This window comes from Schistocerca gregaria, chromosome X (genome assembly GCF_023897955.1).
Source record: "Schistocerca gregaria isolate iqSchGreg1 chromosome X, iqSchGreg1.2, whole genome shotgun sequence".
NCBI lineage: Eukaryota > Metazoa > Arthropoda > Insecta > Orthoptera > Acrididae > Schistocerca > Schistocerca gregaria.
This window is the reverse complement of record NC_064931.1, coordinates 692,021,832-692,042,834: the sequence shown is the minus strand read 5'-3', so window position 1 is coordinate 692,042,834 and position 21,003 is coordinate 692,021,832. Positions and strand designations below refer to the sequence as shown.

The following is a 21,003-nucleotide window of genomic DNA, read 5'->3' as shown; positions in this document are numbered from 1 at the left end:
TGCGATCCCTTTTCTTGAGTGTGGTATTAATATGTCCTAGCTTCATTTCCTTGGCTACTGAATCTCCGTGTCATAGGTTATTGAATAACATTCTTACTAGTTTCACAGTTTGTTCACCACCATATTTTAAGAACTACAGACGGATACTGATTTGTCATACAGTGTCATCTTGCAGGCTGTCAACACTAAAGTGTCGATTTGGAGCTTTCTAGGCGTATTTCGATTTAGTGTTGTTGGTATCATTCTTTACGTTCTTCCAGGCCCAAGAACTCTTCATTTTTACTAGATAATGATCTGATCCACACTAAGCTCTTCTATAAGGTATACTGTATGCTGCCTTGAAACTACTTGCCTGTCTAATGTTAGGATAAACTATTATGGAATGGAGTTCCCTGGTATTCTGTTGCCAAGTATGTTTCTGAATATCCTTGTGTTTAAAAAATGTGTTGGTAATTTTCAGATCAAACTATTCACAAATTTCAGTCAGTCGTTCTCCACTGTCATTATATTCTGTACCTCCATGTTTTTCCACTGCAATGCATGATTCTGTAATCTTACTCTCCCGTTCATATCCCACATGATACCCAATTCCTTACTCCTCTCGATTTTTTCAATAGTCTCCCTAAGGATTGTCCAGAAATAATCCTTCTCTTGAGCTCTTGTATCATACGTGGGTGCATTTACTCCAATAACGACAACTTCCCTGGCAAATAGAGTCATTTCCAACATAATGGTAAGTTCATTAATAAATTCCTAATTTGTGATTATCTTTTACCATGCTTTCTTTATCATAACGGAGACCCTTGTTTTGGCTCTTATCACTTTGGAGACCCCACTAAAAAAATATGCACATAATTGCCAAGTACTTCGCCTTTCCCATATCTCTTGGTCTCGGAGTGAACGACAACATCCATTTTGAACATGTCAAGTTCTGTAGGTAATATATTCAGTTTTGAGGAGGTATCTCTCACGTTCCATCAGCGAAATGTCATTTTACTTTTGTTTTGCCCAGTTCCTCGTTCAAGATTCCAGCTTTTTCGAGGCATATTATTAGGTGTTTTAGCATTTTAATTTTTTCACTTGAGTGAGGAGTTGGAACACTGCATAACCCACATTCAGGGGCACCAGGTAATTTATTCTCAAGGTTTTCTTCCTTTAGCCTTTGATAAACAATATCAATCTACAAGGCAGCAGCCGCTAGTTTTTGTCACCCCGGTATTTCATATCCCCAGCAGCGACCATATCATTCCCCTATCCGCCACTTGGTGAGGTGCCTGATGGGAGACTAGCAACTTCATAGAGAGTATACAAATATGCATGTAATTATACTGGAGGTGTTTGAGTATACGTCATTCGTTATGCAGTTTATCAACATCTACATCTACCTTCACACTCTGCAACCCAGCGTGAAGTGCATGGTGGAGGATATGTCCCACTATACCAGTTATTTTAGTTTCTTCCCATCCCACTCACGTATGAAGTGCAAGAAGAATGATTGCTTGAATGCTTCTGTACGTGCTGTAGCTATTATAACCTTGTCCTCATGATCCCTATGTGAGCGATGTGTAGGGGGTTGTAGTATATTCCTAGAGTCGTCATTTACAGGCAGTTCTTGAAGCTTTGTTGGTAGACTTCCTTGGGATAGTTTACGTCTATCTTCAAGAACCTGCCATTTCAGTTTCTTGAGCATCACTCTAACACTCTCCCATGGGTCAAACAAACCTGTGATCAACTACGCTGGTCTTCTCTGTATATATTCAATATCCCTGTTAGCTGTATTTGATATGGATGTGACATATTTCAGCAATGTTCTAGAATGTGTCGCAGGAGTAATTTTTAAGCACTCTTCCTTAGATACTGACTGCACTTCTCCAGCATTCTATCAATAAACTGAAATCTACGACCTGCTTTAACCACAACTGAGCCTATGTGATTATCCCTTTTCATATCCTTACGAAGAGTTACACCTATGTATTTGTATGAGTTGGCCGATTACAACTGTCACTCATTTATATTATAGTCATATCATACAAGTTTTTTCGGTTTGTGAGCTGCACAATTTTACATTTCTGAACATTTAAACCAAGTTGCGCCACACTGAAATCTGATGAAGATCTCACCGAATAGTTCTGCAACTTATTCAGGACAGTGCTTCATTGTAGATAACTGCATAGGCCACAAGAAGTCTGAATTGACTTCTACATCTGACGATGACGCTCTATCTAAGATAACATGTTGTGTACTCCCTACCAAAAAATCCTCAATCCTTTCACAGACTTCACTCGATACCACATATGACCGAACGTTTGACAATAAGTGTAGGTGTGGTACTGAGTCAAATGCTTTTCGGGAACCAAGAAACACTGCATCAGCCTGACTGCATTGATCCAAAACTTTCAGTATGTCTTGTTAGAAAAGTGCGAGTTGGGTTTTATGTGATCGATGTTTTCGGAATTCCTGCTGGTTGGTAAGGAGGAGGTTATTCCGTTCAAGATACCTCATTATGTCTGTGCTTAGAATATGTTTTAACTTTCTACAACAAATCAGTATGAAAGATTTCGGACGTTAGTTTTATGGACCACTTCTGCTGCCTTCTTGTAGACGGTTGTTACCAGTGCTTTTTTTACGAGGTGTATTTGCTGATGTCATACGCCATTTTTGGTGTATTTGCACATGTCAAACGCCATGTTACACACTGACTCGGAGTTTTTGCGAAAAAATAATATACTTTCCCATGTACTTCAGGTGGAGGTGAGTTAAAATACGCCATTTGTTATGCATTTTCGGAGATGTACTTATATTTACGCATGTTGTACGCCATTTGTTGACGTATTTACACATTTCTTACGTTAGTGTACTTACACATTGTCTCGGTGTGTTCTCAAAATAATAACACACTGCTCAGTTAGCATTGTAGGGCCTCACCTTAATATTACGATAATAAAGTCATTTTTAAATTGTGAGCATAAATTGCGTGTTTTGGAGGCTGGTCTTCTCACTGCAGAGCACAGGCCTCGAAAGATTCCTGTTGGATATTGGACGAGATCAAAGCGAGGGGTGGCAAGGAGATAGATTCTGACTGGTAAACCTCCCCCTCCCCACCCCTTCCTGGGGGGGGGGGGGGGAACGTGAAACGTATCGCCATTGACCTTGAATATGACTTTAACAATTGAATCAGCTGCAATATGGTAACAAAGATTCCCATCTTGACATTCTGCTGTTATCTGCATCGACATGAAGTGCATGGCTGAGAGTGATTCCCATTATTCCATATATAAGGGTTTTTCCCTGTTCTGTTGGAGTGCAAGGAGAATGAGTACTTAAAAGCATCTGTACTCATTGTAATTTGTCCAATGTTGTGTTCTCGGTGCCTTCTGGGGTAATGGAGATACGTAAGGGGCTGTAGTGTATTCTCCGCTTAACACTATTTCCAGAAAACTGTGAAACTCAAGATTTTGCAGGGTAGGTGAAAGTGCCAGTTCAAGTTTTTTCACTTCTCTGTGATTCTCACCTGTGGTTCAGAAAAATTAATCACGCACTTTGCACTTGATCACAGCATGGGAATGCAGACAATAGTAGAATGCCAAGGAGAGATTCTTCATTGTCAAATTACAGCTGATGCAACTGGAACTGTTAGAGCAGAGTAAGTACACATATATTTATAATTTTCCGATTGCACTTGTGTAAGGTGTTTTTCTTATTTTTTGTATGAACTCCACAGTTTTTTCGTATTTAGCTGTCAAAAATGCGCAATGAATTTGTGTACTTAATTGTAGGGAGAATTTATATAAACTAACATTCACAAAATCTCGAGGAGTCACAATTTTTTAAGATAATTTTTTAACGAATAATATTAAAAGTAAATTAGACCTTTTTATGTTATCAGCTCATTCTATTTCTTAAATTTGTTCCTAAGTGGTGCATAACAATGAAAACATAAGCGCTATTGAAAACTACATTTTTCCCTTTATGCTCATAGTGGATGCCAGCGTTAGGTATGCCCCCACAACAGTTGGATTGTCTGCTCCCTCCTGTTACTGCCAACATATTCCAGTACAATAGCATGTATAAAACAATTGATTTTTTTCTTCCACAGCCGGTGTTGAATATCTTAATGACACGTTAAAAGTCGGATACACTTAATGTTTTTAAGAAGGGTGTTGTAGATACAATCCTGCACACTTCCAAAATTGCCAATGTCTCCGCCGTAAAAAACTAAAGCGACTTTAGGTAAGTTGAAGGATTTACTGACCGGAACCTGAGGGCATAGAAAATAACGTGCAGTAACTGGCAGTTGAAAGTAGCAAAAGGAAAGCTGAAGTTTTAAATTTCAATTTCAAGAAATCGTTCACACAGGAGAATCCCACAGGATGTGACGTGGAAGCTTTCTTATTTTTAACAAAATCAGGGAGTATTAGAGACATCAAGTTAATTCTTTTTTCTTTACAAAGAGTAAAATGATATCTTGAATGTGGTCTACGTTCTGCTCAGTGCATTTGGAGAGTCGAAATCGGACGTTTCGGTCCACTTTTTCCAACATGTCAGTGTCGATGTTGGCAATAGCAACACGAATATTGTTCAGTAGCTCAGCCAGAGTCTGCAGACGATTGGTATACACCAAGGATTTGAGATAGCCCCATAAGAAAAAGTCGCATGCCTAAAAAGGACATCGCCACAGCACCCTCTGACTACCGCGCCCATCTGTCTTGTTCCTGGACTGTCAAAGGCCTTAGAATATATAGTTCATGACCAGCTCACCAACTACCTAACTACTAACAACCTACTAGACGAATACCAATCAGGCTTCCGTAAACATCGAAGAACAACATCCGCTCTGATAAAGGTGACAGATGACCTGAAACTTGCCATGGACAGACAAGAAGCGACTATCATTTGCTTCTTAGAGTTCAGCAAAGCATTTGATACTGTCGACTTCGACATCTTACTAGCCAAACTTAGCGATCTAAATTTCTCACCAAGTGCAGTGCAATGGTTTCGCTCATACATGACGTCTCATCAGCAACGCGTCCTGTCTGGGAATATAAAATCACAATGGCGGCAGGTAGTGTCAGGTGTTCCCCAAGGCTCAGTATTAGGTCCTATACTCTTCTCTCTTTATGTCAATGATGTGTCATCGGTTCTGACCTATTGCAAATATCATATGTATGCTGATGACCTTCAGTGGTATCTAAGTGCGAAACCAAGCAATCTCAAGAAAGCTATTGAAAATTTCAGTACTGCCTTTGATGCATTGTCAAAATGGGCACTGGACATAGGTCTAAAACTAAACCCATCTGAAACCCAAGCGATACTTGTTGGTCATTCTAAGCTTATTAGGCCAAAAAATCGGGAATACGTACCACCTCTTATCCTAAATGGAACAAATATTAACTTCTCTCCCACAGAAAAGAGTTTGGGAGTAATAATAGATGAAAATCTAAATTGGACAGAGCACGTAACTGCAGTGTGCAAAAAAGCATCAGCATCCCTTCATGTCCTACAAAAATATAAGAAAACTCTTCCCTTTCGAACTGAAAAAGAAATTAGTACAAACGCTTATACTCCCAATCATTGACTACAGCGATATTATCCTACATGGCCTCTCTCAGGAAAACTCCCGACATCTAGAACTGGTCATGAATGCCTGCGTCCGATATATCTGTGACGTTCGAATTTTTGATCACATTTCACCAGCATATGCAAAATTGTCCTGGCTGCGTGCAGACAAACGCAGAGATTTCCATACACTCTGTCTCATCTACTACTTCATAAATGTACACTGTCCCTCATATTTCTCCTCGTCCTTAACGCTCATGTCGGAACAACACGACAGAAAGACACGTTCCCATTATAATAAAATCCTCTCCGTTCCACTGCATCGCTCAGTCACTTTCTCCAAGTCCTTTACAGTAGCGGGAACCCGACTCTAGAATAACCTCCCTCGTTATGTTAGAGAACTTAAAAACATGCCCGGCTTCAAAAAACAGTTAATGATGTATCTACTTAAGCAACAGTAATGCCTTCCTCTGTTACATGAATGCACTTCACCTCATTACTTCCCTCTTCCCCCTCCTTAAATCTCCCTTCCCCAAAACTCGCTACACCAGTAAACATCTACTTTACACACCAAGATATTAATGTACATCTGCACAAACCTTCATTACTATTGCCAATCTTTCTCATGTTTTGTCATTATTATTTGATTTTCTTTAGTGTTATTATTATTGCTTTTATCATAATCCGTATGTATAGCACCTGTTGTAAAAAAACTGCCAGCATTTACTTTATTAGGTCTTAGTCATGTTTATCATAATTATTTCATTTTTTACTGTTATTATTATTGCTTTTATCATAATCTGTATGTATAGCACGTGTTGTAAAAATACTTAGTCACTACTAGGACTATAAATAAAAGTGTTGAGCTTTAACTGATTGATATAGTGAGCATAGTTTCACATGCAAAAAATGTATTAACATCCCTAATAATAATACATCTTTCGCAAAGAGCTCTATTAACAGTTCAGTTCCAAGTAAAATTGTCTATGGTCTATGGTCCTGACTTCCGACCACCAAACGATAATTGCTCGCCTTAACAGTGGAACACAATCACGCCAATTGGGACGCGATTTTATCATCATTACGGGCGGCAGACAAACAGTTAATATCTCTATAATTTAACAATTTACAACCTTCGAAATTTTATATAAATAGAGTTAAGTTTGCTTTAATTACTGAAAAACCTTTAGCTCGATTGCATTTAAAGGTCTACTGGAATTTGTAGAACGGATCCGACAGTAGAAAATCACCCCTGAACTGCTTCTTTAAGATTTTTTGTATTCATAGTTACTTGCAATACATTCTTGAACCTTGGTACAGCGGTATTATAGTATTATTGTAATCGAGTGCTGTAATTAGAACTTTCTATTACAAACACAAATGATACGTAATCTGTTATGAATAGGGACGTATTTGTTTTAAGTTTGCTTTTTCAATAAATAACTTGGAAACTATTAGCGGTAGCGTATTGGTGTCACATATATAGGATTTCTACTTGTAACTGAGGTTACAAGCGAATTTTCATCTTTCTGCGTCTGATATTTAGCACCTTAAATTTTTCGTAAAAACTCTGATTTTGACCAAAACATTGCTCTGACCAAGTCGAAACCTGTAAGTTTTAATTGGGCCATACTGACGAATTTTCAGCTTTCTAGTTTTATTATTTAGCGCCACTTGCGTTTTTCTTACGTTCGTATATTTTGTTTAACAAATTCATTGCATAATTTCTGAGACCTTACAATGTTCATATTAATATACTGAAGTATGCACAGACGATGTTTGGAAATGTTATTTTAATTTGTAATTTCACTCATAGATTATGGTGCAGTCCTTTGTTTGCCAAGTACAGGCGCCTTTGATGACGTGGTGCTGGTAATGGTGCTGTGAGGTAAGCCCAGCACACTCGCTCGTCTCTGTACCTCTGACAGTGATATGGCCCTTGTTTCGCCTCAACATAATGAGATCTATTTCGTTTGATGCGCCTCATTTGGGTCCGACATCGTTCGCTGATGTGCCTATACTTGAGGCTATTAAAATCGTTCGCTGATGTGCCTGTCATCTGGCACACAAGGATGTACAGGGCATCTAGTTCCATGAATAGACACAGCGTCCGGTAAAATTTGAGTGACTAAGGTTAACAAGTAGGTCTGCAGTTTGTGAACTTTTTCTTCGCCAATCCTTACCATAGTGCATACTAAACCTTATACGACCTAGAGCAGGGAATACAGATTGCATGCCCTCCAAAATCTCCGATTATTCAAGTTCTGCATCACCTTTTCTTATTTCTCCCTATTTGTGGACAACGAATGAAGGATAGCGAGTTGCTATATTTTTAAATTTTAATACTTTTCTACACACTAAGAAATTGGTCTATTCAGCACTTTTCAATTTAACCATCCCTTTTTGTTTTACCGACGGAAGATACATTACTTATGATATATTAATTTCTTAGGTTCCGGTAAGAAATGGTTTACGTTTTTCCTAGAGCCATTGGGTGCAGACAGTCTATGTGTTTACCCAAACTTTACATATAAACTACGTACTGTATGGACCACCATCTGTACGGTTGTAGAAGTTAGTAGACCTCTGAGTAGTAACAGTCAACATGGGAGAAATGTTTATTCCATTTTGTTGGTAGGATTCGGAGGCAAAGCTACATTTAAAAGAGAATCACTTACAGTTGACATATTTGTAGCATGTGACAACTTCATTAACTTCTGTAACAAAGGTATCTGAGTTCCGTAATTTAAGACTTTGCCGCTTATTTCTCGCGTGTTTCATATTCACTCATAACAACCACTAACGAACAGCTGGTAGCATCCATCGTGTTATTTAACATAGTTGGTGGACAGCTTTGGAAAGGAACTATATGTTAATATAAAAGCTGGGCAGTCAGTTGTAGTCAGTGTTAACCAGAAAAGGCGTCGCAATCACCACCCCTTCAGCACATATCCTACGATACACGGTAAGGGTAGTCATCACTGAGAGCAAATCGAAATGGTATAGTTTGTTACAGCTTACTGTACAAAACGTAAAACCAGTATTTGGAAACTTTACGCATCACACAGAAGAGCGACATCGGAGGACGTCTAACCACTTCCGCGACGTTGAGTGTACTTCTTGTGACGCGTCTTGGAAGAGAAAATATTTCATCGGTCACTAGAACTCGCAAGCGGCTTCCTTTCGTGCGTCCAAACCTGTTTTTATAATCGAGAAGCAAAAACGAAAGCAAGACGAAATACTATTTAATCCATGTTGGAACCAGTGAACTCCGCGATCGTCAATGATAGATGGTGAATGACACGAATACTTTCTAAATGTTTAATTTTAGTAACATAAGCAGTTTCAGCCTACCATGCATGCCCATTTTGAGATGGCTAATATTTCTCGTTACACTGATTTGCTGACCAGCAGCATGGTGTCTGCTCCAAAATGTACAAGAATATGTGAGTAGTTAGCGCCACTTAATAAGTTGTTTCATTAATAAAAATACACTAAAGTGTTTGTATTTATTTATATATGATGCAAAATTGATGTGTTCACTTACATAAGTTCCAGTAGATGTCGATTTGTTTAGTTGTGGACCATGTGGTTTTCTAGTACGATGTATATGTAGTTGAATTCCACACAACACACATACTGTAAACAAATTACTGTGGCACACTTTATAATATTATTAAAATGAATGTTGGGCACCACACATGTGCTATAAATTTGATGCTTTTGCTTACATTACAAAGTTTATCATTAAGCAAGGATTCAAAGATTCCATTCGTTAAATATTGACCAAAGATGTAAACAGAGCAAAACTCTTGTACAATATGGAACATGTTAATATTAACAGGAAAAATGTTTCGATTCTAAGAGTAAACTTATTATTAAAGGACAAAATGTTTTAGTAGGTTTTTTTTTCTCATTGCATATTATGGAGTAGGCATATATTTACACTCATTTATATATACAGTTATTCGATTCTCACATTTTATACGTGAGTTGCAGAAAATACAAAATTACAGTTTGGGATGGCGGGATGAGAACAACACATTTGTTCATCATCGTAGTTAATATTTACACATACATCAAAAAACGTTTTGCAGCACCTCGGTTCCGAAACTTCCGGAACCTGTACAGAAAATTGGAATAGAGATCAACATAAACATCATTTCCGCCCTATTTATTGCTCATGAAAACCACGCATTGTATGTTGCACCACCACACACCGAGACCTTCAGAGGTAGTGGCCCAGATTGCTGTACACACCGGTACCTCTAATACCCAGTAGCACGTCCTCTTATATTGATGCATGCCTGTATTCATCGTTGCATACTGTCCACAAGTTCATGAAGGTGTTGTTGGTCCAGATTGTCCCACATCCCTCAGAGTGGTTCGTGGGTCACGTCGTCCACAAACAGCCCTTTTCAGTCTACCCCGGCATTGTCGATAGGGTTTAGTGTGGGAACTTATCTATACTCCTGTCTTTTGGAAAAAAATTGGAAATTTGGTATAATATTGTGCCTAGGAAGGGAATGCATGCAAATAGTTCCTTTCCTGCTGCTGGTTGTGAATTTACTGGATATGATTTACCATAATTAATTTTAGTGTACAGACAGCCAATTGTATGTGGCTTATAGACATTATTTTTTGCTACAGCTTTAATAATATCGATTATTTCACCTTCACAGATGAACTGAAGGGTATTATATTTATAGTGTTCAACATGGTTCTGAGGTATGTCATTTTGTGCTGAATTTGATGGGATGAAGAATTTCATCTGTGGTGATTGGTTTTCTAGGAATTTCAAATGCAAGCTTTTGATTCAACTTTTTTTATTCTAAGATCAAGAAAATTGATATACTTTTCTGTCTGATGCTCAAAAGTGAATTTGATATTGTGGTGCATGTTAATCGTGACATTTGGAACTGATTCTATTTCATCTACTGCACAATTGAGCAAGATGATAGTATCATCAACATACCTTTTGTAATAAATCAGTTTGCCAGTTAAATGGGTATAGGCCCTGAAAATTTTTTTTTGCAGAAGATTACTAAAATAATGGCTGAATGTCCTCCAAGAGTTCTTTCCATTACTATGCCATTTGCCTGCATGTAGATTTTGTTGTTGATAAAAATAGTTATGTGCTACAATTAATTCTAACATCTCCATGACTTAGCGTATCTCTGCCTTGTAAAGCTGTTTGTTTCTTATTTAACAGCATTTAATTATTTAAATACTTTCACGGACAGTTATATTTTTCTGCAAGTTTACAATGCCCAGGGAGGCAAATCTGGCACTGTCTGGTATGTGTACATCGCTGCTATCATTAATTATTGGGGCTTTCCAACAGGGAAGTTTTCTTCAAATGTGTAAAAGTTACTAAGGTAATCTTTAAGCTTCTTAGAGGAGTAATAAGCTGGAATGTTCCTTGAATTAATAATTGGACTTATTGGGTACTGACATTTATGAATCTTTGGCTAAGAGCTTAGCAGGTACAGGGTTAGTGATTAAGCAATGTTGAACATTGGCATCTGATAAAAGATAGTAGGCATTTATACTTAATTTCATATGATGAGCTTAATATTTGGGTGTTGGGTGAGTCTTCACTTCTTTAATGTCTTTCTTTTTTTTTCTTTTTTTTTCTTTTTAAAGAAATGATTGTAAGGTTTTGTTGATATACCCTTCTTCATACATAACTACTGCAGTGTTACTTTTACCTTCATTAACAACAAGGACTTCGTTATCTCTAAGTTTTATATTAATGCTAGTGAATCTTTTTGAATCAGTTCTCCCAGAACTGTTTAATGATTGTAGATTTATTCCAGTAATTTGTTAGGTTTTTGAACTTAAAGTATTTTGTTCACTTGGGCTTAGTTTGCCAAAGTCTCATGCAATTTTTGGACCAACAACTAATTCTTTGAGTTTTTATCATTACACTTTCGTACAATGTAATGCCTGAGACCTTTATTTAGTAAACCAAATTAAGCTTCATTAAGCAAATTGCTGCTACAGTTTATTTCTCTCTCATATGATTAAAATTCTGTAGTATCAGAAGGGTCAGTAGGTCAATATGTTAATTTTGAAATAAGTACAGTGGAGATCGTATCAAAACACAGATATGCCGATTAAAACGGTAACTCACGGCCGAGCAATATCGATGCGGATATCACTGTAAGTGCTGTCTTCGTTTTCGAAAAAGCGGAAGACAAATGTTTCTTACCCAACGATTCAATTGTTTTATATCGTGGTGTCCTGAAACATAATGAAAGAGGAAAGACTTCAAAGTCACAGCTTCAAAGTAAGCATACTAGACAAAAAATTAGTCCTCCACAGGAGACGTCACTCTAAAACCGCGTAAAACTGCTTTAACACTCGCCTTTTTCTACTCATGATACTAGATCTTCTCTAAAAGTTGCTTCTTTTTACCAGTATCTTAAGAAGTGTATTCCAATAAGGTGCTACAAAACATTACTTGATAATGGGCACATTACTTGCGCTGAAGCTATCTAGTATACTTAAAACACTACCCATTTAGGAGAGAATTGGGGAATCAGCATTGCATCTACCTACATCTACATCTTCATTTATACTCCGCAAACCACCCAACGGTGTGTGGCGGAGGGCACTTTACGTGCCACTGTCATTACCTCCCTTTTCTGTTCCAGTCGCGTATGGTTCGCGGGAAGAGCGACTGTCTGAAGGCCTCCGTGCGCGCTCGAATCTCTCTAATTTTACATTCGTGATCTCCTCGGGAGGTATAAGTAGGGGGAAGCAACATATTCGATACCTCATCCAGAAACGCACCATCTCGAAACCTGGCGAGCAAGTTACACCGCGATGCAGAGCGCCTCTCTTGCATAGTCTGCCACTTGAGTTTGCTAAACATCTCCGTAACGCTTCAAGGTAACCAAATAACCCTGTGACGAAACGCGCCGCTCTTCTTTGGATCTTCTCTATCTCCTCCGTCAATCCGATCTGGTACGGATCCCACATTGATGAGCAATATTCAAGTATAGGTCGAACGAGTGATATGCAAGCCACCTCCTTTGTTGATGGACTACATTTTATAAGGACTATCCCAATGAATTTCAACCTGGTACCCGCCTTACCAACAATTAATTTTATATGATCATTCCACTTCAAATCGTTCCGCACGCATACTCCCAGATATTTTAGAGAAGTAACTGCTACCAGTGTTTGTTCCGCTATCATATAATCATATAATAAAGGATCCTTCTTTCTATGTATTCACAATACATTACATTTGTCTATACCGAGCGAGGTGGCGCAGTGGTTAGCACACTGGACTCGCGTTCGGAAGGACGACGGTTCAATCCCGTCTCCGGCCATCCTGATTTAGGTTTTCCGTGATTTCCCTGAATCGTTTCAGGCAAATGGCGGGATGGTTCCTTTGTAATGGCACGGCCGATTTCCTTCCCAATCCATCCCTAACCCGAGCTTGCGCTCCGTCTCTAATGACCTCGTTGTCGACGGGACGTTAAACACTAACAACCACAATTACATTTGTCTATGTTAAGGGTCAGTTGACACTCCCTGCACCAAGTGCCTATCCGCTGCAGATCTTCCTGCATTTCGCTACAACTTTCTAATGCTGCAACTTCTCTGTATACTACAGCATCATCCGCGAAAAGCCGCATGGAACTTCCGACACTATCTACTAGGTCATTTATGTATATTGTGAAAAGCAATGGTCCCATAACATTCCCTGTGGCACGCCAGAGGTTACTTTAACGTCTGCAGACGTCTCTCCATTGAGAACAACATGCTGTGTTGTGTTTGCTAAAAACTTTTCAACCCAGCGTCACAGCTGGTCTGATATTCCGTAGGCTCTTACTTTGTTTATCAGGCGACAGTGCGGAACTGTATCGAACGCCTTCCGGAAGTCAAGGAAAATAGCATCATACTGGGAGCCTGTATCTAATATTTTCTGGGTCTCATGAACAAAAACAGCGAGTTGGGTCTCATACGATCGCTGTTTCCGGAATCCATGTTGATTCCTACAGAATAGATTCTGGGTTTCCGAAAACGACATGATACTTGAGCATAAAACATGTTCTAAAATTCTACAACAGATCGACGTCAGAGATATAGGTCTATAGTTTTGCGAATCTGCTCGACGACCCTTCTTGAAGACTGGGACTACCTGTGCTCAGGCTGAACGCAGCCTCCTTCCCCTTAGGTACCCCCAAAGTAGCCCTAGCTTCCACAGCAACTCACAGGAAACAACATGATGCAAAAAAGAAAAAAAATAGAGGAAAGGTACAGGAATTTTTACCTTAAAATTATCTGTATTTTCTCTTGTCGATGGTTTTGTACACATTGAAAAATCATTTCGTATACCTCCCACTGTCTATGTGTGCTGACTGAAACCATTACAGATTATCTGATGCCTCATGGTGGTTGTGTGCGCAGGTGAAGATCTGGTTCCAAAACAGGCGGGCCAAGTGGAAGCGCGTCAAGGCGGGCCTGACGTCTGGTGCCGGATCACGCACCACTGGAGCGGGTCCAGCACCCAAGATCGTGGTGCCCATCCCGGTCCACGTGAACCGGTTTGCTGTGCGCAGCCAGCACCAACAGCTGGAGAAGTGTGCTGGGCTGCGCGCCCCACACCATCGACCGAGACCCGGCACGCCACCTCCAGGGCTGGCCGCCATCTGAACGACACTGACCAGCCTTGTCCACAGGCACCGGTTCGCCGAAATTCGCCAGGACCAACAGCTGCTCATCTGGGGCGTCCAGTGCACACTGTTGGATCTGCAGTGCTCCACTCCGCTACCTTCAGACCTCACCTTCATTTGAGGGCCACACCACTGTCGCTGGTATTCTGGCATGTGGAAGGGTGCCAGAAGCAACTGTTTCACGCCACCACATATGCAGCACCTCACTACAGCATCTCAAGCATTGACCATTACCTGGGAGTCACACTAATGTAGTGACCATTCTGTTCCCTGTGTCTCTTATTGCAGTGAACTACCAGTACCTTCAGCTAGACAGACGGCTGGGCTGCACACATCACTGCGCCAACCACAACCCCAGTTCTACCAGCACTGTGGTTCCTATCGTAGTGTACATGAACCAAATTGTCGAGTGTAGCCAGCACTTGGAGTAGCACAACAGACTATGTGAGCCATTCGACAGTTTATCTGACTGCAAAGCCCACAGTTTCCAGCTGAGGATCTGCTGTTCACCTATCACTTGAAGTAACACTAAACGGAAAGTGCTATCAGGCCTGTCACGACGGTAGAGCAGCCGAGCTCTAGTCGCCATCTGTAGACTGTTCACCAAGAAGATGACTGCTATTCCCACTTCGTTCACAGTAGGGAATGTGCATGTGAATTCATCACTCAGTGTCGTGCTAAATTGAGAGTCTCTGTAACGTATCTGAAATAACAGAAAACGTATTTACAAGACGTTTATTCCGATGATTCACTGTAGTATTCTGGACCTCGAGAAATCATCAAGGAAACTTTGACAGTGTGGAAATGATGCATCCAATATACTTTAAAACTATTCACAAAACACAGTATCTAGTTCACAAAGACTCAATTATGCGTACTGTCTTATTGAGAAAGCGCATCCTGAAGGCCAATATAGTGAATTGCAATCAAACACAAAGTCACACCACATTATTGACCTAAATCAGGACTATGTTCAGTACGCTATGCTACACCATCCTACTAATGTGACCACAGGAAGATATTCTGTACTTTCAAATAGGAAACTTCTGATAGTCTCCTACCTGCATTCCAGAATAAAAAACAGTGTTTGTAAGCACTCGACAGTTCCTCACGAGTAATGGTGAATCCAGTGATTGAAAATGTATCAAACATCTGAATTCCTTCAGGCTAAAGTAGCTAAAAATTCTCTTTGTATCCCACATGACTGATTTACTTTCAGAGGAAATGCTAGTGTTTGTGAACCTTATAGATAGGAAGGTAATGTTTAGGCCAACTATACATTTGTTGCCTTAATGCGGACTGGAAACTATCCTATTAGACGCTGATCCGATGAGGCATAGGGCTATATGAGGTTTTGTGATTTTGTACTGACACGTGAAACTATGTTTGAGACAGAGTGCCTAGTTGTGAACTTTTAAAGTCTGTTACCAAGAATGAAGCGTATTTGGACACCATAACAAGGATTACCAGTGAATACACTGCCAAATATTCACATACGTGACATTAATTTCGCTTCGTGCCTATTCTAAAGCATTCTACAAAGTGAGGTGGCAGTAGCCAGTGTCATTCATGTAGCCCAGTGTTTTCCTAAAACAGTGCAGGCGAACACTGAAGTGATAGGTAAAACACTCAAGCAGGTGGCCAATATCCTCATTTCTCATCGCTTCTTTCTCACAATTTACTTGAAAACGAGACAGCATTTCATTACCAGTCGCTGCAGTATTGCAGCTAAGGAAAGAAAGGAAAATAAAAGCTCTTGTGCAGTTGTTTTGCCTTATTACTGGTGGCCACTGTAGTAAGGGGATTAACAGTGAGCAGTATTTCTATAACTATGCTGCTCATTGTAATACACATCCAGAGTAAATTCGTTGAGATGTCAGTACATTTTGAGCTTCGTCTTTCAAGAAAAACTTTTCGTTTCTTCAACAGTAACATGGCTGATATCTTCTCATATCCTTTTTAAAATCGACTAGGGCTCTACCGTTAAAGCTTTCGGAAGGTATCTCTGAACGGAGTCAATACAGACTGGGATTAATAGCAATTTCTAACAGCGACGTGTCTAACATCTGCCAAATATTGTGTAGTTCTGCGTAGGCTTCAGCACTGAATTTTGTAATGTCGATGACCTGCACCAGAAGACAGTGATGGATTTCGAAATATGAAAAATCGACCTCAGATACCGCAGCTTTGATAGCTACTATGGGGAGCCTCGCTGTCGTAGAAAAGAAGATTTTAATAGGACTGTTTCACTCTCTCCTTCTTTCCAATTATTTCCATATCAACTCCTTACTGAGATGTGAGGAACATTCACTTGTTCTCGGTGTTGTAATAGCATGTAAAATGTGGAATGTGAAGAGCAACAATTCCAATCCTAACACACTTCAGTTACCTTTATATTATTGGATTTCGATTTTGAGCCACTTTATTAGGTAAAGAACACATTCCAACGTGTAAGCTTATCCTTTTACCACAGTAAACCCACTCTGTAACACTCGTCACTAATTATACGTGTGGTGCCTCGCCTATTATTCAATTTCTGTTCGTCGATGAAGTAAGACAAGCTACAGTAAATTTGTTCACAATATTGGTCAAGACTGCCTACCGAACCACTTCCATAGAACGACCATCATCAATAATTAACCGTGACTTAATCATACTGCGACATAAAGATGAGTTTCTTTTTGAAAGACGGAAGCCAGCAAGCATTTCAACAAGAATCCGGCGTTCAACCACAATAGTTCCTTTCAAAACTGACTTCCAGTACAATATCTAATAATGAAATGGACTTCATATCAACGTAAATGAGACTATGAGTGTTCAATAGTGACGTTGGAAAAAGAAAGCGGACTGTAGTTCTCATAAACAAATGTGCAGTCACGGACTGACTAGTCTGTTCAGTGAGTAACTAATATAATAAATGTAATATGTGTAAAATATTCTTGGTTAAATTCATTTTGTGCAATAAGAGTCAATATGCCAACTCTCATTGATAAGTATTTCAGCTGTTTTCAGTGTTTTTCATTATAACTTTGCAATGCGAAAAACGAGAGATGCATGTAATTTGATCGAATATTAAGATTATGTTCGATCTAGATCTTTTCATATGCCCTGTTTTGTTTTACGGCTGGTCGATTATTTACTGTGTGTGCCATATGGTATAACGATGTGAGATTATTGACTCCTAGGGAAATTGTTCTTATGTACTAAAGAGTAAAATGATTGTGTGTAGGCTATTTGCATCTAAGAACGGTGTACAGCAAGAATATTCATAATAAAAAACGATACAAATAATGCAGATTTATACATAGTATTTTCATATTTCTAGAATTAAATTTATCATCGTACAGCAGTAGTTATTGCGACAAAATTAATGTAGAGTGTTTCTTCAGAGATTTTTTGGATCGAATTTCAAACATTAATTTTTAAAATCCAAGAATGATCGTATTTTCATGGCTTTCGTCCGTTTATTCAGATCAGACTAGATTAATCGTCCCTTATTTTATGGGATTAAAAACAAAACATGATATTAAGTCTGAGAGTCTTCAAAAGAATCAAATCGTTAAGAAAGCCTCAACCAACATAGACTTTAAAGTTTTGTTGGACTTTTTGTCGATTATCAGATATTGTATATCATGAAGTAAGTGATAAAAAATATTTGTGATGACGTTTTCCGCTACTTTCTAATAGAAAGCTCGCTGAAGTTAGGAAAGACAAAAACTTGTCTTTAAAAGTAGTTTCATTGGACGTTGTTTCATGTAAACTATAGAAGTTGGATAAATAAATAAATGTTGAATGGCTCCCAGTCTGGTGCAAGTTTTATAATTTGACGCCACATCATTTGTGTGCGTATGAGCTAGGCCCCTTATTTACCTCTAGCATCATCTCATTTGGGCTCAGAGGACTGAGTGGACTCTGTTTCAGACCTTTCCACCTTAATTTAAAGTATGCGATGGGGCCAGTAGAGATTCCTCAATCTTAAATTTACACATAACAACTAGTCTTCAAAAGCATTTTGGAGACAAAAGTACTGCTGTTCGAAGAAACAGATAAACTATTCTTCAGAATGAAAAGGAACTATTCTCCAAAACGAAGAGACACTTGTCCTCAAGAAACTAATGACTCCTCTGCTCGGTACTGAAAAGCCTCTTCGAGTTATTAAAATTCTTTCTCTAAAAAATTAAACTTCTCCTCAGAAGAAGTAAATTTTTCGAAAAAATGTAACTCTTCTTCAGAAAAAACTAAAAACTATACTTCGGTGAAATCAAACACTATTCCTAGAAGGAGAAAAACCTAAGGCGTTTCTTTGAAACAAGACGAAACTGGAATCTTTTTCGAATAAACTGAGACCCACGTACCCAACGAAGAAATACTTGGAAGTTTCTTTTTTTTTCTTTTTGTAAATGGCGCCATCTTTATGATACTGGGTGGTTAAAATTAAACTGAAAGTGTTCCGAGTGCTGCTACGAGGGCTGTATGCATTGCAGGACGCTGAAACATCGTAGGTATATTCATTAATCGGTGGGTTAGCGGTGTATGCCGAAAAACTGATAGTTCCACCTTCTACCACCGTGAAAATATGGCGCATTAAGCGGTCAGAAAGTGCAATGTTTCCTGTTTTCTCACCATTATGTTGTTTGTTAATTGGCAATGCATTTTTACTTCTTTTGCAAAGTGACTGGTGATGTTAAGAGATAAGAAGATTAAAGTTTTCTGTACGAAACCCAACGATTACTGAGATGAAAGACCGTGCACTGCTTGTAAAATTTTATCAGAGCGGTAGCAACAGCAACATGTCATTGCGGAAATATCACCGACAGAAACAGTTGTAAGGCCTCATGTTAGTAAATGTGCTAAAGAATATGAAAAAGAAATTTGAAGAATCAGGTGAATTATGTAGTGCGGCAGGGAGAGGGCGGCCGCCCATTCCAACTGCAGATGAAGTTAACTGTGGGTATAGCTAATCGTGAAGTATATGCCTCAAATTCTGCAGCAAGTGATTGAGCTGTGTCACGGAAATTGTCTCTGCCCTTGTCAACAGTTTTTTATTTATCCGTAACCATATTCCACGCAAAAATGAGAACATGGATTTTCTTGAATTACAGCGACAACTATCAAGAATCAAAACAAATATTTAAGACAAAATGTACGTAATTTTTAAGTATAATCTGATTCTGCAATAAAAAATGGGGGTTTCCATTTGAAATTTTAAAGTCGCCTCCCGACCCACCCCCGGAGGGCTGGGGTGGCGGGCTAATTTTATCACCAGCAGATGTCCCCCTCGAAAATAATCAACTATGGATTCTACACATTCTTTCGTGTGAAGCTTATGTTTCGAGTTATTCTGGTTTGTCAACTTAAAATTTACACCTTGTATAACAATGCATTGATAACAGTGTAAGTTTCTTTTGTATGTTTCTATAGCTTCACTCGATCCATTCGTGAGCTGATTTCACTGCGTTATGGATATTATCTTGTTAAGCAGCTCACTGGAGGCTTCTACAGGTAGAACTTGTTTCGCGCTGCAGCCTGCAGGGAGACAAGGAGTTAAGTGTGTCGTTGTAGCGTAGCAACGAGGCTCGCATCAGTCTTGAAACTCTGTGTTCTTTTCGGTCTGTTCAGGTCTGGTTTAACAAAACTTGTTTTAGTAGTATAATTAGTGAGTGTAGGTGATTAAGTGATTGTATTATGACTTGTGCAGAGGGAACTCTTGCATCTTTATTACGAGAATTAGATGACAAACAGTTTTAAAGCTGGACTTTCGAGACAAGCGATTCAAACCACACTTATACATTAAAGCGGTTGATGGTAACGAATCAGATGACGTAAATTTTCTTGGTGTAAAAAGTTTCCTTGTCTTATGGATTGCTTTATAAAAAATAAATTGCATTGTTACACATATTTTTGTTTGGTAAGTCTTGGGTTAAAAATGAACTGATTTCAGCTTATTTCGGAGGAGGTTGACAAAACATTTTGACAGAAAAGCTGAGAGACATCAGAATTCAGAAACAAGAGAGTCTTTAGTTATGGGGTACTGGACAAGCCGAACATTCAATTTCGGAGAAGCCATATTTTTAACCTTAAAACATAATTCGATTTTGAAACAAACCAGATTCGTAATCGAGAGACTTAATGAGATTATTTGTTTTTTGGCCAAGCAAGAGTTTGCATTTAGAGGACAGTTTGAAGATGAAAGTTTCGACAAGGAAGGCAGTTACCTTGAATTACTGGAACATGGTCTCCACAGAAACAGTTCATTCGTGTTAGTTGGAAGGCACTTCTGCGTTCAAAGGAAAATCTGGCAAAATTCAAAACGAAATAATTTATCACTTATGATTGTCATTAATGATCGCTTTAAAGAAGAGTTGAGTGCAAGCAGATGAAAAACTGCATGGCATGTTTCTTGTAAGTCACAAATGAGTATTATTCCCACGTTATGGACACAAGAAGGCCCCGTAGAATGATTTATTGGTTTTGACATTGTTTTTAGTGACCAAAATGCTCAGAGTAAATCAGGAATTGTACTCAATAAACTTGATACAATTTACGGCCAAAATAATGAGCTGGTCATATTATACAGTCTCAGAAAGGGCTAGTAAACGTGGAGGCGCCCGAAATTTTGACAGCATAAGCGTCTACGAGCTACATATCTACATTGCTATTCTCTTAACCTTTATTTTGTATTATTACATTGTCCCACAAATATCAAAGCAGTTAGGTTTTCCGTTTACAGTCTTCTAGCATTCCATTCATTTTT

General features: G+C 38.9%; 1 protein-coding gene across 1 annotated transcript in view; it reads left to right on the top strand.

The window, feature by feature from the left end:
* LOC126298204 (homeobox protein GBX-2-like) overlaps positions 1-17,185 on the top strand; it is a 377,119-nt gene extending 359,934 nt beyond the window's left edge. The window contains exon 3 of the mRNA XM_049989509.1: positions 13,984-17,185. Coding sequence (XP_049845466.1) covers positions 13,984-14,229 — 246 coding nt within the window. The 3' untranslated portion in view covers positions 14,230-17,185. The remainder of the gene's footprint in view (positions 1-13,983) is intronic.
* The last annotated feature ends 3,818 nt before the right edge of the window (positions 17,186-21,003 follow it).